This window comes from Anolis carolinensis, chromosome 1, assembly GCF_035594765.1.
Source record: "Anolis carolinensis isolate JA03-04 chromosome 1, rAnoCar3.1.pri, whole genome shotgun sequence".
Lineage (NCBI taxonomy): Eukaryota > Metazoa > Chordata > Lepidosauria > Squamata > Dactyloidae > Anolis > Anolis carolinensis.
The window spans coordinates 158,057,904-158,076,589 of NC_085841.1; the positions used below are offsets into that span (position 1 = coordinate 158,057,904).

Consider the following 18,686-nt stretch of genomic DNA (forward strand, 5'->3'; position numbering starts at 1 on the left):
GGCTAAGAACTCTTGCACTAAAGCAGTGGTTCTCAACCAGTGGGTCCCCAGGTATTTTGACCTACAACTCCCAGAAATCGTAGCCAACTTACCAGCTGTTAGGATTTCTGGGGGTTGAAGACCAAAACATTTGGGGACCCACAGGTTGAGAACCACTGCACTAGAGCAACTTGGTATGTAGAGGAGAGAGAAAATAATTCTTCTCTCCCTTTTTAAAAGGATATCACACACTGGTGTATCTGTATCAATCTGTTGTTAAAGATGCAAGCATATTGTATTTTCAGAAGGAAGAGGGGGAGCAGGAAGTTTTGTACATATGAATTTTTCCATCCCTAAATGATATCACCCACTGAGATTTCCAAATCAAGGTGCAGTTACAGACACTGGTGCACTGTATTTTCAACAGAAAAAAGTGCATCCCTAGACCAGATTTGTCTGCCTTAAATTAGGAGTTGGAATCATGTACGCCTCCAGATACAATTGCCCAGCTGGATCTGGGTTGGAGCTGCTGTGCAGCTTTTTCTCCAAATGAAACGGAGAGTATCTGAGGATTCGGACATTCGTAGGAATACCAAGATGCTTGTTTATAAAGCTGTTATAAACATGAACTGTCTACAGATATCACACTCAACTTCTAGAATGATTCCATCAGTGTTACCTCCAAAAAATCCTGCAAATTTCTTGGAAAGACAGGTGGACAAATTTCTGCATCCTAGAAGAAGCAAAGACCACCTGCATTGAAGCGATGATAATCTGCCATAAACTTCGCTGGACTGGCCACGTTGTCCGAATGCCTAATCAGTGTCTCCCAAAGCAGTCTCTACTCTCAACTCAAGAGCGGAAAATGGAATTTTGGTGGACAGGAAAAGAGATTTAAAGATGAGCTTAAAGCTAACCTTTAAAACTGTGGCATAGACACTGAGAACTGGGAAGCCCTGGCCCTTGAGCGCTCTAACTGAAGATCAACTGTGACCAGCAGTTCTGTGGAATTCGAAGAGGCACAAATGGAGGGTAAAAGGGAGAAACGTGTCAAGAGGAAGAAAGCACGTCAAGCCAACCCTTGTTGGGACCTCTTTCCATTTGGAAATCAATGTCCTCACTGTGAAAGAACGTGCAGATCCAGAATACATCTCTACAATCACCCATGGACCCACTGACAAGATCCTACACTTGGAAAGCAATCATACTAGACCATGAGTGATAGCCGATGATGATGGAGCTCCTGTTACTGAAATTCTCATCTGTTTTACTTTCTCTCTCAGCAAGACTAACTGTTCTTCTTCCTTCAAGGTTTATGGCTGGGGTTACAATGGCAATGGGCAACTGGGTCTTGGAAATAATGGCAACCAGTTAACACCATGCCGAGTGGCTGCTCTCCAAGGTGTTTGTATCATGCAGGTCAGTATATAGAGATATGGCAGCATGTGTTGCTTAAAGACAAAGTTTATTATGACTCCTATTGAATCTCTGTGCTGTGTGTATTAAGACTGCCGACAAAATTATTCTAGATTTTGGTTTTCCTGGCATGTTTTCCCAGGGCCCTTTAGGAATTGACAATGTCCAGGAGTGCCAGCAGTACTCTCTCTGTTTTGCGATTCGTATAGAACTGAAGGCTCAGTCTTTTCCTCCTGGATGGGTAGAGGTGTGTGTGTGTGTGGGGGGGGGGGGGTGCATGGATACCATGGTTGTTGGCTTCTTCCCCTTTTGGAGATCCTCTCACCTACCAGGGATTCTTCCATATGCCCTAGTTCCTTCCCAGTTGAAAAAAGATGCATAGGAACACGGCTGGAAAAACATGTTATCTTCAAACACCAGAGAGCCATCTATCTCCCTTTCATGGTGAGAAAAGCCTCCTTGGCCCAGATAGTGGTTATAGGATTGGTCCTGTGGCTGCACCTAGTTCAGAACATCACTCTGCTTGAATATCACCTTTCCCTTATCACCTTTTGCCCACCTGATATAAGCAATAGCTGTAGGAGCAATCCTACTGGGTTAGGAAGACTGCCTGCTGAGGAGGAAACAAGCAGGTGAAGCCAGCTACTCGGGAGTCAGTGAGGACGACATGAGGTTGTATGGTGAAACCTCTCATGGACATAAAATATTTATCTTTCTGCCTTCAAAAAACTGCCTCCCACTCTTGCATCACGACAAATGAGAACTTTGACCCCCCCCCCCCCCAAATAAGCATGGGACAGTTAAAGAAAAAGAGATTGCGTAGCATTTTAATGTGACGCATTTGTTATGCTCCTGGACAGGAGCTCATGGTCTGACAGGCATTTTTATGTATTGTATATGCTTTGTTTACAGTTGAGTTAGAATAAAATAAGAGTAGATATTACTGTTAGTATAACTAAGAGCCAGGCATATATGTCTTAAAAAGTAGAAGATTACATTGATTTGAGATTAGCGTATAGATTCATATATAAATTGAGAGCAAGTTTTGTGACCAAAATTATGAATTTTGAGATGACCTGTGGATAAATCAAGGTTAAATCTTTGAAGCTCAGCACAGGTGTTCCTTGAATTCATTCTATGGAGAAACGAAAGTGGCAATGCCATCTCAGGGAGCAAGCCAACCCTGACAGCTGCAGCTATTTTCCTGCCCAAGCATTTAAAAAGGCTTTTGCCACTTTACAAATCTAAAAGAAGCACCAATTCCTTCTACTTTGTCTGGCAGCTTTTTGCAATGCCTGGATGGGAGAATAGCAGTGATGGCAGCTTCTTGTTACTTCTCCATGCAACAGCCAAGCAACCTCTGCCGCCCCCGCCCCCCCCCCCCACACACACACAAGGCAGGAAAGCTCCAACACAGCTACTGGAGAGACAGCAAAGAGCAAAATCAGCTTCTGCTTCATTCTGGTCCAAACCAGGCAAAGTAGCCCAATGATACAAAAAGGCCAGAAACAGCATGGTGTTGGGACAGTTATCATATTGACCCACGTCTAAGTTTACCTATATTTGTGAGGGGTGTGTGTCATTTTTTGGGAATAAACATTTTAATTTACATACACAAGTGTATATAATATGGCAACTATTAATTTTGTAAATGTATTATTTTTAAATTTTTATAAATTAATGTTTTAACTGGGTTTTTAAATTATTCCACCCCATTTCGGGGGAAAGTCGGTATATAACTGCAATTCTCAATTCCAGGCTGCAACTAATAACATATATAAAACAGTGGTATCTTGAATGAGTTCTTGCACCCATTGGTATCTTTGATTGTTAAGAATGTTAACTCTTCCTTTCTTTGTAAACGTACTTGCAGATTGCCTGTGGCTATGCACACACATTAGCACTAACCGATGAGGGCTTAATGTATTCCTGGGGCGCTAACACTTACGGGCAGCTTGGGACTGGCAACAAAAGCAACCAGCTAAGCCCCGGGCAGATCCTGATGGAAAAGGAGAGGTAAATGCTGTTGCAACTAACCCTTGGGGAGCTGGGTGGCAGGGGTGTTTCATCTGTTCACTTTCTGTCTGGAAGCTCTGGAGCAATGGATACAATGATCCTTTTCTCTCCTTTCATCTTTCCCTCCAATTCTCTCTTCAGCTAGTGAAGAAGATTGAGGGATTTCCTGTTCCAATGTTTTTCCTCAAAAAACATTCCACTGCTAGAAATGCATTCTTTTATCAAATTAATCTGGAAACATGCAAGAGAACACAATGCAAATAGAATACAATTATCAAATGCATACCAATATTTTCTAAAGCATTTAATCTGAGAAATTCTGTTATGAAGTTCAGAGCTCTATGTACGTATTTTGAAATATTGATGTTCTTGGAACCTGCCTTTCCCACTTAAAACCTAAGCAAGGCAAATGTAAATATTCTATTTTAAATAACTTCTAAGTAAAGATTTCAAATCAGAGTATTAAAATTAACCACTGAAAGTAAGCCCAGTTACCCGCAGGTACTACTGCGCTTTATGAATTTTAAATTTAATTTTTTTTATCATGTGATGTCCGTTCATTTTGTATCCAGTCAAATTTTGTGTTTTGTTTTTATGTTATGTAATTCTATTTTATGTGTGGCAACTTGGAGTGCATTTGTGAACCACCCCGAGTCCCTTCGGGTAGATGGTGGCAGAGTATAAATAAAGTTTTATAATAATTATTATTGTTTAGTCCAAAGTTTTTTAAAGTATAGATGTTTCTGCTTGTTATATCAATAGTGAAAAATAATCTAGTAACTAAAGATAGTTGAGCTGAAATAGTGATGTGAGGAAAGATAATATAGTTTCTTCAAGAATGAACTAAAGTGCTGAAGTAACAAATGGTTGTCAAACATGCTTTGGAACTCCATTGAATTAAAAAGCAACAGAAAATTTTCAGATTTAAAACTTACTGGCACTCCGCCATCAGTCACTTTCTTCCTGGACAACAACAGCTAAAATAATTGCTCACTTTTTCTTTGTCATAGTTTCCAGTTAACAAGCTCTTTCTTTTCATCCAATTGTCTTCCTTACTTCTATTCTTCCGCTTCTTCTGGGCTGTGCTTGGTGGGGGGAGAAAGGTGGAATATTATTAGTTTTGGTAATAATTTTAAATATTATAAAGATGATTAAAGGTAAGAAATGATTAAAGGAAGTGGTCCTAGCTTCTCTAGGCAAGGGAATTCAAAATATGGAAGAGCTACTAAGGCCCCATCTACAGTGCCATATAAAAATCCAGATTATTTACTTTGAACTGGATTATATAGCAGTGGAGACTCGTATAATACAGTTCAAAGAAGATATTGTGGATTGTCTGATTTGATAATCTGGATTATATGGCAATGGAGATCCAGCCTGAAAAGTACCCAATACATGTTTCTGGGAAGGCAGTGGGGCAGAGATACCGTCACATTTTGGCTGGTATGGATATAGGTCTACTGGTATGAAGAACTGTTGTCTCGGTGCCTGTTGACATATAGGGACACACGCATTAGGACTCGGCAGATGTGTATTGTTAGACTTTCTACATAGAATTTAGGCATCACGTAATAAAAAATTGGTCATTAGAAAGTGTTGTTCATTGTCTGACACCTCTTCTGTGGGCTTTATTGTTTTCTTATTGTGAGCAAGCTTTCTATTTGAAGATAAGAAGGGGTAGCTAGCTAATAGTTCAGAAGATGTATTCAGGATTCAAAACAATGTTAACAGGTTGAATTGCTGGAATAGAAATAACAAAATTTCAAAAATGGAGGAAACATCCTACATTTAGGCAGGAAAAAATATCAGATGTCCAGATAGAGGATGAGTGACATCTGACTTGTCAACAGTACATGTGGAGCCCCTGGTGGTGCAATGGGTTAAACCATTGTGCTGGCAGGACTACTGACCAAAAGGTTGGCGGTTTGAATCCAGGGAACGGGGTGAGCTCCCATCTGTCAGATCCAGCTTCCCATGCAGTGCCATGAGAGAAGCCTCCCACAGGATGGTAAAACATCTGGGCATCCCCTGGGCAACGTCTTTGCAACCAGCCAATTCTCTCACACCAGAAGCAACTTGCAGTTTCTCAAGTTGCTCCTGACACACACACACACAAAAGTACATGTGGGAAAAGAACCTAGTAAACCATATCAACAGCGTGATGTGGCAGAAAAAATGATGTAGTCCTAGGCTTTCTGTATTGATAAAAATAGCATCTGACCTAAGGGAGCCTTCACCTTGGCTCACTGTCATGCCCTTCCATCAGCTGTACTTGAGGGCTGATACTGGAAGACCCCCTACCCAGAGAGAGACTGCCCCTGCGACTCAGGTCAAATAGAAACAACAGAGCATGTGCTCCTCCAGTGCCTCTTCTACAGGGACATTAGATTCAGACTTATCCTGCCTTTGCTATATAATTACCCAGGCCGTAAAGGACAATTTTACACCACCCTGTTGCTCTTAGATACCAACCCAGTTATTGCCTACAATACCGCCAAATTTTGTGCAGCAGCACTTAAAATTCATTGATTGATGACTGGATCCAACAGCTAACAATCCAACTATCAGCTAACTGAAATGTAAATCAGTTATTTTCACCCCATTCCCCCAGACTTGTGCCCTGAATGCTCATACTCATCCATCAATCTCCCTCCCTCCTCTCTCCCTCTCCATCCCTTTTTTGTCCAATATCTAAAGAGTTTTGTGTTTTACCCCTCAACATACCTTCTTTTTTAGCGTTTTAGATTTTATGTACATGCTTCTATGAGACTGTACCCTACTTATGCTGGTTTATGACCGTAATAAAGATTTTGATTGGCAGTACATATGGGAAAAGCACCTAGTACACCACATCAGTTTTGTGGGAGCAGAAGGGCCCCCAGGAAAGGGTTTCTCTTAATCTGTAGACAAGATGTACCCCAGTAAGCAAAGGTCTATTTGTTCCTGAGCATTACGTTTAACAGAAAATGTGGTGTCAGAGGCAGAAATAACATGGGAAGAGGAGAGAGTGGACACCCACACCACACAAAACAGCATTTCAATAGTTACAGCAAACCTTTTATTTGAAAGTAATAATACATGCAAACAAAATGAAACAGGTCAACCCACTCTTATGATTTTCCATGTAGTGATCATATTTTTTAAAAACATGCTGATTGTATCTAATGATGCAGGCTTGTCTGCTACCCGCTTTTTTCTATGTTTTGTTTTACATGCATACTCATCCAGGGATCCTGGTGTTAGATGCTATTTGGTTTGAAGTTGGAAGGTTTGTACATAACACTGAAGTAAAGTCAACTAGGGTCAAACTTTATTGCATTGTTTCCTGCAGCCATGCTGGTGCAGCTCAACACTGAACGTCTGTGTTCTCCTGTGCTTCTTCAACACCCTCTATTGCCAATGTTGCTAACCAGTCACCCCAACAAACAAACAAAACAGTTCTAATTGAACAGAGGGCAAGAAGAGGAATTGTGAACTGGTAGTGTGTGTCTAAAAAGACTGGCCAGAGGCTTTGTAAACTGAGTTATGCCTGTATTGGGGTGCCAGAGGTTTTAGTCAGAGGTGGATGGAATTAGGACATGGTTAGCCAAGTTCCTATGCCTACTAAGAATGTGGGAATTTTGGCTGAAGAACTGTGACATACTACATGTACATCAGGTAGGATTGCGTTGGATATACGGATCAAACATGATTAATGCCTCTCTCAGAAATTCATTGGTTCCAGCAGCCCTCATAAGGAAGAGACTGTTTTTGAACTATCTTAAAGAATTGTGCTTAAACAAACAGCTTAAAATGATTACTGGCTAGTTTATAATTTGTCATTCTTGGACAAAATATTGGAGGGGTGGATATACGTAATTTCTAGGTGATCTCTCAATATTTAGATCTGTTGTTATAGTCACATCCTAGTTTGGGATAGGAGTACTTTGGTCAACTCAGCGCTAAGAATGGAAGAGGGGAATTATCCTGTTGTGTCTTCTGTGATTTTTCATACATTGAGTTTTTTTAGGTGCTTTTGATACCTTAAAATGTAGATGTTCTGGTGCGCCTTTGAGTAAGTAGTCCCACCAGATACTCAGCCTGTTTACAATTCTTACTGCACTTTATCACTGTTCCTCACCTTTTAGGATTTTAGTGTTTTATTCAGATTGCTCCTCCACCCTTATCCCTGATTGTCCTTATACTACCCAGGAGTTGTGTTCTATGTTGTTTTATATTGTTACAATGTTTTAATTTTATGGATCTGTGTTTTTAACTTTTATTGTTGGGCTTGTCCCCATGTGAGCCGCCACGAGGCCCTTCAAGGAGATGGAGGCGGGATACAAAAGTAGAGTTATTTTATTATTATTATTATTATTATTATTATTATTATTATTATTATTATTATATGTGGAGGGTAATGCTGCCTTGGAAAGATTATCCAGAGCAGTCTGTGAAGGGTTCTTATGGAGTTATGAAGGCCTGTCTTACTTATAATTTTATTTTACTGAGGTTAACCTAAGGGCTCATTCTTGGGGTTGGTAAAGGAATTCCATGCTAATATGGTTTGCATCGCTCAGAGCTCTGTTTTGCCATATGCTTGACACTACTAGGAGAGATTCTCTGCAGTTTTGGGATGCAGTGCCATCAGTATGCAGATGACACCCAATTCTACTACTTCTTTCCACTTCAAGCCAAGGGGGTTATCCTAGTCCTAACCAGTGTCTGTTATGAGTAATGGATTAGTTGAATACAAGTTGAAATTTAATGCAGACCAGAAATAAGTGCTCCGCATTAATTGGAAGGCAGATCAGGGAAAAGGGATCCAGCTTGTACTAGATGGGGTTACACAGGTCCACAGTTTGGGTGTACTAGATTTAGCTTTCAACCTGGAGATCCAGGTTTCTGCTGTGGCTAAAAGTGACTTCGCTCATTTAAAACTTGTGCACCAACTGTGCCCAATACTTGAGAAGCCAGATCTAGTTACGGTTATACATGCCTTAGTTTCATCCTGTCTGGATTACTGTAATGCGCTCTATGTGGGGCTGCCTTTGAAGAGTGTTCGGAAATTACAGCTGGTCCAAAGTTCAGCCACACTGTTAATTGGGGCTGGCTACAGGGATCGCATTACTCTCCTGTTGCAGCAGCTCCAATTCAAAGTGCTGATTATGACCTATAAAGCCCTATTTGGCTCTGATCCAGGCTGTTTGGCAGATCGTATCTCCCTGTATGAACCTACCCGGGCCTAAGAGCCTCAGAAGAAGCCCTTCTCTTGTTTCCACTTCCATCGCGAGTGCTGTTGGTGGGAACAAGAAGGCATTCTCAGTGGCTTCCCCAGGGCTCTGGAACTCTTTGCCTGGGAATCCAGAATGACCCGCTCCCTGTTCTGTTAGCAGGCTAAAACCTTTTCATTTGGACAGGCTTTTAAAAGAGAAACAAACAAGGATGTATTACTTTAGTTGAATTGTCTGTGACTGTTTATACTTGTATTTTAACTGAATTGTTTTAATAATCAAATTAGTTTCATTCTGTTAATATTGACCTTTTGTATGCTTGCAGTTGCTTTGCTTTTTACCTTTTTAGCTGCTTTAGGTCCAAATGGGTGTAAATAAATATAGTAATATTATTACTATTGTTAATACTAGTGGTTCTCAAAGTGTGCTCCACCGGGCCCTTGAGGCTCCATGAAGCATACTGAGGGGCTCTGTGGTTCTCTCCTCCCCCCTCCTCCTCCTCTTCCGCCCTCCTCCTCCTCCGCCAAGCTTTCCCTCCCCTTTCCTGCTCCTCCCATTCCCCCTCGCCTCCCTCACCCCAAAAACCTTTTTTCCTCACCTACCTCACCCCCAAAACCCTATTTCCCTCCCCATCGTTCAGGAGGTGTTTTGATCATGCTTTTCCTGCACCACCTGTACTGGATGGTCACTACTGTTGTTGTTAGAAAGGCTGAATTGAGGGTGCTTTGCTTGTGCTTTTCTTGCATGGTCCCTAGGGATGCTCCTATTATTATTATTATTATTATTATTATTATTATTATTTATTATTATAATGGCTGGATGGCCATCTGTTATGGGGTGCTTTGTGCTTTTCCTGCATGGCAGAAGGGGTTGTACTGGATTGCCCTGAGGTTTTCCACTGAAATACTGTTTAGTTTATGTTGGTCAAAATGTTAGCCCCATGTCTGATATATATACGTTATATATTTTTTGGGACTCCATGAAAAACTGTTGCTTCCAAAAGGGTTCCATGGCAGAAAAAGTTCGAGAACCCCTGGTTAATACTATTACTATTATTCACTACCCACAGAAAGGCATGTGATTTTTTTTTCTTTGAAAAATATTTTAAAAAAATAATATTTAATATTTAAAATATTTTAATGAAGATTTTACATGGTATAATCGTAAATAGCCTTCCTCATGACAACTTTCCATGATTCAAAGTATACTCAGAAAGTGCTATCAAACTACAATATCCAAAAGTACCCTCCTTTTGAGGCTGAATCTCTCTTTCACCTCTGGTACCCCTCATGTGCTAATGAGTATTTTTTTGGATTTCAAAAACACATGCCAACTATACAGTCACAAGATTTTTTTCAAAGGTAGGGATAGTATAGTCAACCAGAATGTAGAGACCATCCACCCTGACAGTACAGGAATATTAACACACTATCCTTGGTTCATACAGATGGGTTGTCCAGTTCTTTCCTTATCAGCAATGTTTTCCTTATTTCAATATTTTTCTTTCCATCCAGCTTTTCTTCCTTGTTTCGTCTTTTTCACTTGACATTCCTCTTTGCCTTGTGAGTTTGCTGGGCTATTGTTGGACACACAAAGCTTTAATTCATTGCAGCAGTCTTTCAGTTGTTCAGATACTATTGTAATTCTTGTTCTATGTTCAAGGAAATCCCCTGTATATTTAATTGTATGATCTCTACGAGCTGCTATCTCTCCCTCCCCTCCCCCTCCCCTCCCTTCCTCCCTCTTTCTCTTTCTGTTTCATTTTACTCTATCCAAAAATATAACCATGTCAGTCTGCATTATCAGTATGCAGAGATCTTGTAGGTTGCTAATGAGCAAATCCTGAAACAGCATCTCTCTTATAGTCCACATGAGTTTGTTTAGGACCCGCTATATGAATTCTTTCCATATCTTCCATTGTAATTCATAAGCATGGGCATAATTTTTGGATCTATTTCACTGCTTTGGCAATTAATCTTCACCCTCCCCCACCCCCGTCTTTTCTTCCTTGACACATCTTAAACAAATATTAAAATGGTTCTTTGACATCTAATACACATGCTGAAGGTTATTTCCCACAGTGGGCACAAAATCCAGAGGAAAAATGTAGACAGTACTGGTCCTCTCTCAAACAAAAGCATATGTAGATGTAGTATCTCTGTTAGAGTACTGTCTTCCGTCACTTATTGGCTGTCACCTGCTGGAGGTCAGTATATTTTTGGAATATGATTAATTTTAAAATAAACGTGTTAACAAATCTCTTCTTTTTCAAGCAATAAAATTGTGGCGATTATAGTACAGTGGAACCTGTACTTAAGAGCATCCTAACTTCAGAGCGTTTGAGTTAAGAGCTGTTGCTTGGCCCAGGTTTTGCTTTAATATAAGAGCAGCATTTTGAGTTGAGAGCTAGAGGGAGCACTAGCATGAGAGTACAAGGCTTTAGGGCTTCAAGGGAGCAGCCTCCATGCCTCGTGCTCTTGTCTACTTTGTGAGATTGTTGTCCACTTTGCTCTTGTCCGCTTTGAGGAACTTTAGGTTAGTTGATTTTGTGTGGTTTTTATTCCTGGTATGTTTGACTTCATGAAGAGAGAGGGAGTGTGTGTGTGTGTGTGTGTGTGTGTGTGTGAGAGAGAGAGAGAGAGAGAGAGAGAGAGAAAGAGATGGTGTGGGGGGGGGGAGACAGGAATGAGTACAGTATGAAGAAAATTATGCTTATGCCTCTTCACTTTGTGTTTTGTGCTTTTTTGCCATAACTTTGTGCTTCTACTATTTGAAAGTTTATCTTTTTCCATGTGAATGTGCAGTTATACATTATTTGTTATTTATAAAATACATTACCTCATTTAAAAACACGTTAAAAATGGGGTACGGGGCCCAGAATTTATTAATAGCATTTCAATGAATTTCAGTTGGAAAAATTGCTTTGAGATAAGTCCATTTTGAGTTAAAAGCTTTGTGACAGAACTAATTAAACTCTTAAGGTATCACTGCACTGAACTACTGTGTGTCACAACAAAGCAAACATGCCCTACTAGTCTAGGATTATGACATTTTTTGTCATTTTTCTGGTACATGCTGAGCATTAACTGTTTTTCTGTGCTTCAAACGATTAGCACCATGGGTGAACTGATTTGTAATTCTCTTTCAGGGTTGTAGAGATTGCTGCTTGCCACTCTGCTCACACTTCTGCTGCCAAGACACAGAGTGGCCTAGTCTACATGTGGGGTCAGTGCCGGGGGCAGTCGGTGGTTCTCCCACATGTGACCCACTTTTCTTGCACAGATGATGTCTTTGCATGCTTTTCTACTCCTGCCGTGATGTGGCGTCTCCTCTCAGTAGGTAAGTACTTTCAGCTATAAAACCAGCCTGGTCAACCCTTGCTGGCCTGACCCTTTGTGACTGATGGTGGAAATTGCCATTCAGCAAGACAGGAATTGCATTTCTTATTCTGAAGCACGTTGTGAGTTTGCACAGTTGCAGTATGGGAGTGCTTGCCAAAAGTTTGACAAAACTATCAGTTCCAATATTTTCAGAAGCTGGGTCTTGTATATAGTGTACAACTGTGCTTCTTTTTATTGCTGTTGCATTCTACATGTTTTCCTTTGATTTTCTTTTCTCTGCATTAAAATCGCAGCTTTATGAAACTAGCTGTGACGCCTCTAAGCTGCGTGAGCACTGGAAACCAACACGGAGGCCAATAAACAATCTAATATCTTTATTAAAGCAATAAAAGATTCAAACAAAAATAAGCAGAGTATATAGTTCAGCAATAGTCCTTTTAGGAAAGGTCAAATATAGTCCAGTAATATAAAGTTTAATGTCCAGTATTAGAGATCAAGTCTTTAAATCCAATAACCGAAACACACTCAAACTTCCAGGCAGTTTGAGTGGGGAATAAAGCAAGGTCTCTCAAGGGAGTTCCAAGTTCAATGTCCAAGGCAGGAAAACAAGGCAAGGCAAGGCAGCAAGGCAAGGCAAGTTGGTCGTGTTGGAACTGAAACGCAGTCCAGTCTTGGCAGGGAGACGAGACGCAACGTCTGGTCTACTCAAGAGTAGCGCGCCGCAGGAACTAGAGTCGATGTTAACTTTCCAACTGACACGTTGACACTGCGATGGCTAGCCTGTGCCCAGAACTTTTATGGAACTTCAAATCTTCCCCAAACCAGGTGCCTGAGTTCACATTTTCCCAAGGGAAACGGACTGAAGACAACAACTTTTCCAGATGCAACCCTCCCTGAAAACTCCCAAGGGAAACGGTTTAATTAGCGTCCTCTCTCTCCGCTAATCTCGCGCTTCGTCTCCGAATCTCCTTCTCAGAGCGGTGTGTTTTGAGAAACAAATTTCTATCAAAAAGAACACTTTCCAGGGAACCAGGCTCTGTTTTAAGGGCTTTTGTAATTAGCTTTGGACCCAAGCTGTCAACAGGGAACATCTGGAAGGGAGCAGAATCTTGCTGAGTTGGAAAAAAACCCATATCCTCTTCAGTCTGATCTATAATGGCTGCGGGGTCATGACTCAAGGGTCTCTGAGACATCACACTAGCCTCCACAGTAAGTTCTGCTATTATCATTAGCACAGTTAGATAACAGAGGAATACTATTTTTAGAACATGGGCTCCCAGTTGATTGTAGCCCATTCCATCTTCAGCATCCAAAACTGGTGCCACTCTGCATCTCAGTTGTTAAAAGCAGCAACCCCACCTCCCTGCATCTTGTATATTTGAGAATCCTAAAATATTGGGCAAGCACAGAGAGGGAAAAGAAGCAAGCTCTGAGAGCAAGTAAAAAGGGATTAAAACAAACAACACTGGTGCTAGCCCACTCACCCCCGCCTCATTGATTGGATTGTAGGGATGATTAATCTCAAATTGGCTTTAGATGCCTAACAGGATTTATTGAGACCCCAAATCACTGCTTATGAACACTGTGTTGAGTGCAGTGTAACTTCTTGCTCCTTCTTACAGCAGCAGCAGCAGCAAATGACCCTTTCATTAAACTTTATTTCATTGTTTGTGTGTTGCATTTAAATGTTAATGTTTTATTTGCTCTGCTTTGTTTCTCTTCCATCTTTTGGATGACACAATAAACAAATCTTTGAGTGAAGCTACATGGTTGTTTTAAGCCCCAAAGAAAGCAGAAAGAGAATGAGACATCACTTCTGATGTGGAAGTAGCCCATGCCCTCTCTGAAGGCCATTTTGAGTAAAAAACGGATGGTTGTGGGGATTGTAGAAAGGCTTTGATGGCGCTTCACCCTAGTTGCAAGCAGAAGCAATAGGGCTGCATGTCCTATAATATTATGCTATTGGCTTATACCATCGCCCAAATCCATCCGATAGTGTGGAATCCTACTACTCCTGGTCACTAAGGCAAATGCTCAGAAACAAAGGAATAACTGGAGTGGGCAAAAGAACATAACTTGTTTCTTGCTTATGTTGCACCTATTTTCAGTGAGCTCAGTGACAGTATTTGTAGATTTTTGTCTCGATAGCTTAGCCCAAGATAAGTTTATTTATTTATTTACCATATTTATACCCGCCCTTCTCACCCCGAAGGGGACTCAGCGCGGCATTACACATAGGCAACAATTCAATGCCATAGAAACAACATACAATTAAAATAAACATTTACATTAAAACTAAAGAATTAAAACATCTAAACATTACACCAATTATTAAAATCACGCAGTGCAAGATTGTAATTCGGAGCCATTCCAGTTGTCATTGCACATAGTTGTTATAGTATAAACTATAGTATGTATATAAGTTGTTACAGTATAAACTATGCACTGTTTTAATGTTCTGATGTTTCATCTTTGCAGAGCATGAAGACTTCTTAACGGTGACAGAATCTCTCAAAAGAGAATTTGATAGCCCCGAAACTTCAGATTTAAAATTTAGAGTAGATGGAAAGTTCATCTATGTGCATAAAGCTGTCTTGAAAATCAGGTAATATTTGTGTTAAAAAACCAAAGAGACAATTTAATCTTTGAAGTAACTCATTGATTTGGTTATTGATCCTTCTTAAAGCCATTCTTTTCACGCTATATGTTATTTAACAAACTTGCATAGAGTTGAATACATTTAGAAGGGTACCAATTAGTCTGATAGGAAATGTATTGGCCTGTAGTTTTTTGTTGCATTAAAATACAGGCAATCCTTAAGTTACAAACATCCAACTTACAAACAATTCCTAGTTAAGAACAGGTGAAACAACAAGAAGTGAGAGAAATCTACCTCTCAGAAGGGAAATTCACCCCTGGAAGAGTTATCATTGGGGAAAGGAGTCTTCAGTGAAGCTTTATCACCAATTCTTGTTTCCATAACAAGCCAAAATTTTCAAAATCCAGTTATCACAGGGACAGAAAGCGAGGTGAAATCTTTTCAACAGGGGCACAGGCAGCAAAACAAACACCACAGGAGTGTTCACCCTTCCCTATGTGATCCAGAATAGTGTACAGTGTTTCCTCACTTATCCCAGGGGTTACGTTCCAGGACCACCCACAATAAGTGAAAATCCACAAAGTAGGGACACTATATTTATTTTAATATTTATACCTTATATTTAGTAGTTAGGTGGCCTTTCTCTCCTTCTCAAGCCTGTTTTGCACTGTAGTTGGTTTAGTTTGGTGAGGCAGACAGCAATTTGGCAGAGAAGGCTGTAAACCTGCAACTCCCAGGCCCAGTGAAGCCTTCCCGGAAGAGGGGGCGGGGGTGAGAGCACATGTGCGAAAGGCAGGCGCTGCTGCGGCCTAGTCCTCCGTGAGTTGCTTTATGTTGTTTAATTGGTTAGTTTGATAGATGGATACCACTTTTGATTGGATAGCATTAAGGTCCAAGGCATTCTGAGAGTGCCTTGTACCACAAAAAACCCCTGTGGAACAGCGATGGAGCAAAAAGTGAACCACGAAGTAGCGAGGGAACACTGTACTTGTTCCTACTTACATACAAATTCAACTTTCTGAAGGCACCCAGATTTCTTCCAGATGGTCTCCCAAGCCTCTGGGCCAGATGTGAAGAGGTTACACAAGGAAGGAGGAGAGCATAGGAGAGCAGGCCATAGGCCACATACTGATCCGCAAGGACTTTTTCTGGTCTGTGACTTTTTTCTACTGAAAGTTACTGTTTTTCTATTCCTAAAGGATTTCAGATTTGGCAGTTGCGTCTTTTGGGGGCAGTAGGCCCCCATCTCTTCCCACAAACATATAAAGCGAGAGGGAAAAGAAACAGGGTGTGGGGTTGAAAACTCCCAGTTGTGTTGCTTAGAGTAGGATTTTTTTTCAATCTGCTGCAACCTGTGCAAAGTCCTGACTTCAGATTTGGACCTTCTGTAGTTGCCATCTTCTACAAAAGTGAAAAAAAACCCTATTAGATCCAGTGTTTGGAAATAAATTATTGGGTTGACTTTTCAGTGCCTTTGGGTGAATGGAAAACACATATTATCCATGCAATATATATATATATTGCCTCTTCTCCTGCCTCTCTTAGCACCCTATGCCATATAGTTTTGGAGGATCCTCCAGTCCTCAGGAGCAGTAGCGTTTCTGGGATGGTAACCGGGGGGGGGGGGGGGGGTCTCCTTTATGCTTGCATACTCCCTCTAGTGAGTACAACCCACTGTCATACATGTTCTAATCCTGTTTCAAACATTCTGGGAAGGAATGGGTTCAGGGATGGAGAATAGCAAGTCTTGAAGAATAGTTAATTGCTGCTTCTGGAATGAATCCTGTTAATAGTTTCAATTAGAATAGGCCTATTGAATCAGTGGGGTTTAGATAAACATTGGCTCACCATTGAGAAATGGATTCCATTGTTGTGCTCCTATTGGGAGTACCTGCAGGATTCTGGCTCCAGATCTTATGCTGAACAGAACCTGAAGGAAAGCACCTTAAAAAGAATTCTTTATACTTTCTGTTGCAGATGCGAACACTTCCGCACTATGTTTCAGTCGTACTGGAATGAGGACATGAAGGAAGTTATAGAAATAGACCAGTTTTCCTACCCGGTATACCGTGCTTTTCTTGAGTACTTGTATACAGACAGCGTTGATCTGCCGCCTGAAGATGCCATAGGTAGCACTGGGGCCTTGGGCAATATTATGCAAGATGGGGGGATAGGATGCCCTGGATAATTTAAAAGAAAGAGGTAACAGACGTATCCCTAGTGACACTCTGTCCTTGGTACACTTCACAACTCCCGAATCCTTATTTTACTGGGCTAATGGGAGAAGGTGGGGTGCATCCTACAAGTACTGTAGCAGTTCTTGGTGCCCTTCTTGTCTGCCTTGCCCTGTCTGATTTTAGTCCTGACCCATAATGAACTGACAATAGCTAATGGAAGCAGAGGAACTTGCTTCAAATGACCTGGTTTGACCCATGTAGTCAGTTTTTCAAAAATGGCTGGAAAATTTTGTGCTTGAGAAGTAGTGATACATTGAGTTAAGAATTTAATTGTTCCATGACTGATATCTTAACTCAAATAGCTTTTATCTCAAAGTGATTTTCCCATTGAAATATTAATCCGTTCCGCCCCCTTTGCCTCCATTTTTGTTACATGTTTTTAAATAAGAAAATATACTTTATAAATAACAAATAATGTATGAATACACATTCACATGGAACAATAAAGAAGGTCAACTTTAAAATGGCAAAAGCACAAAGCTGTGTCAAGGAAGCACAAAGTGAAGAGGCAGAAGCATCATTTTCTTCATACTGTACATGAGCCTGTCCTTTCCAGCCTGCCTCCTTCTTTTGCTCTCTCTCCTCATGAAGCCAAACATATCAGGAATAAAAACCACACAAAATCAACTAACTCAAAGTTCCTCAAAGCAAATTAAGAGCACAAGGCACTGAGGCATGAGGCATGGAGGTTGCTCCCTTAAAGCCCTAAAGCCCTGTACACTCATGCTAGCGCTCCCTCTGGTGCTAGCTCTTAACTCAAAATGCTACTTATAAGTCAAAGCAAAACTGGGACCAAATGACAGTGCTTAACTCAAAATGCTCTTAATTTGTGACACTCTTAAGTCAAGGTTCCACTGTACACCAAAGTTCTATGATTTTGCTGAGTTTGTATGCTCATCCCTCCCTGGCTCTATGCCTGTTCTGCTCCTGGAAACTCCTCCTAAACGTGGAGCCCTTTTAATTGTGTTCTGCATTGTGTATCTGTGGCCAGGGGATGTTTTCATCTCCTCAGATTGCAATCTTACAGTTCAGTTTTCTATGCCTGCTATGCTATCCAAGTGTATAGAGGAATGTTGCTTTGGTTCTGTGATGACAGAGAAATGTAACATGTTAATATGGTATCGTGATTTCAGGGCTTCTGGATTTGGCGACGTCGTACTGTGAAAACCGTTTGAAAAAACTGTGTCAGCATCTTATCAAAAGAGGGATCACGGTGGAAAATGCTTTCTCGTTGCTCTCTGCAGCAGTGCGCTATGATGCAGAGGTAAACTAGAACTTGAACATATTAACTGGGGTGATAGAGCCCCCAGGGATGACAATAGCTGCTTTGTCTCATCCACCTCCAGTGAACAACCTCCACCATAAATAGAAATGGGGTTCATGTAATCTCTTTTGTAGAGCCATGAAGAATACCAGGTTTTTAGAAAAAGAAATCCTTTGGTAAGCAAAGATGACTTCATTGAGATGGCAAGTTATGCAGGTTATGCAAGTATTCAGCACAGAGTTTCCAAGCAGGGAATCTCTTCTATCGTAACGACTGGATGTTATCACACTTGAACTTTTGATAATCATAATAGCTGTGATGATCAGCTGCTAGATTTAATTTAGGTGATCAGATAGTAGCTTGCCCCCATGTGTGAACATACATCTTTTAAAGTAGCATAATCATATATGTCTGCCTTCCATGTTTTGGGTCTTCTGATGCCTTGCCCTCACTCGTGCTAGCTGGAGATAAGCCTTGCAATCCAAAATGTGTCCAGAAAATCATAATTAATGGCTGCATTTTGGAATGGAGGGAAGTCTTGAATGAAGTGCCACAGGATTTTGTCCTGAGGCCAACACTTGTCAGTATTTTAACCAATGACCTAGATGGTAGGTTAGAGGG

General features: G+C 40.9%; 1 protein-coding gene across 1 annotated transcript in view; it reads left to right on the forward strand.

Annotated features, from left to right (window-relative positions):
• The window catches only part of rcbtb1 (RCC1 and BTB domain containing protein 1), a 41,091-nt gene that overhangs the window by 19,666 nt on the left and 2,739 nt on the right, over positions 1-18,686 (forward strand). Inside the window, exons 6-11 of the mRNA XM_003215317.3 lie at positions 1,291-1,398; positions 3,269-3,411; positions 11,773-11,963; positions 14,444-14,570; positions 16,542-16,693; positions 17,935-18,065. Coding sequence (XP_003215365.1) covers positions 1,291-1,398; positions 3,269-3,411; positions 11,773-11,963; positions 14,444-14,570; positions 16,542-16,693; positions 17,935-18,065 — 852 coding nt within the window. The remainder of the gene's footprint in view (positions 1-1,290; positions 1,399-3,268; positions 3,412-11,772; positions 11,964-14,443; positions 14,571-16,541; positions 16,694-17,934; positions 18,066-18,686) is intronic.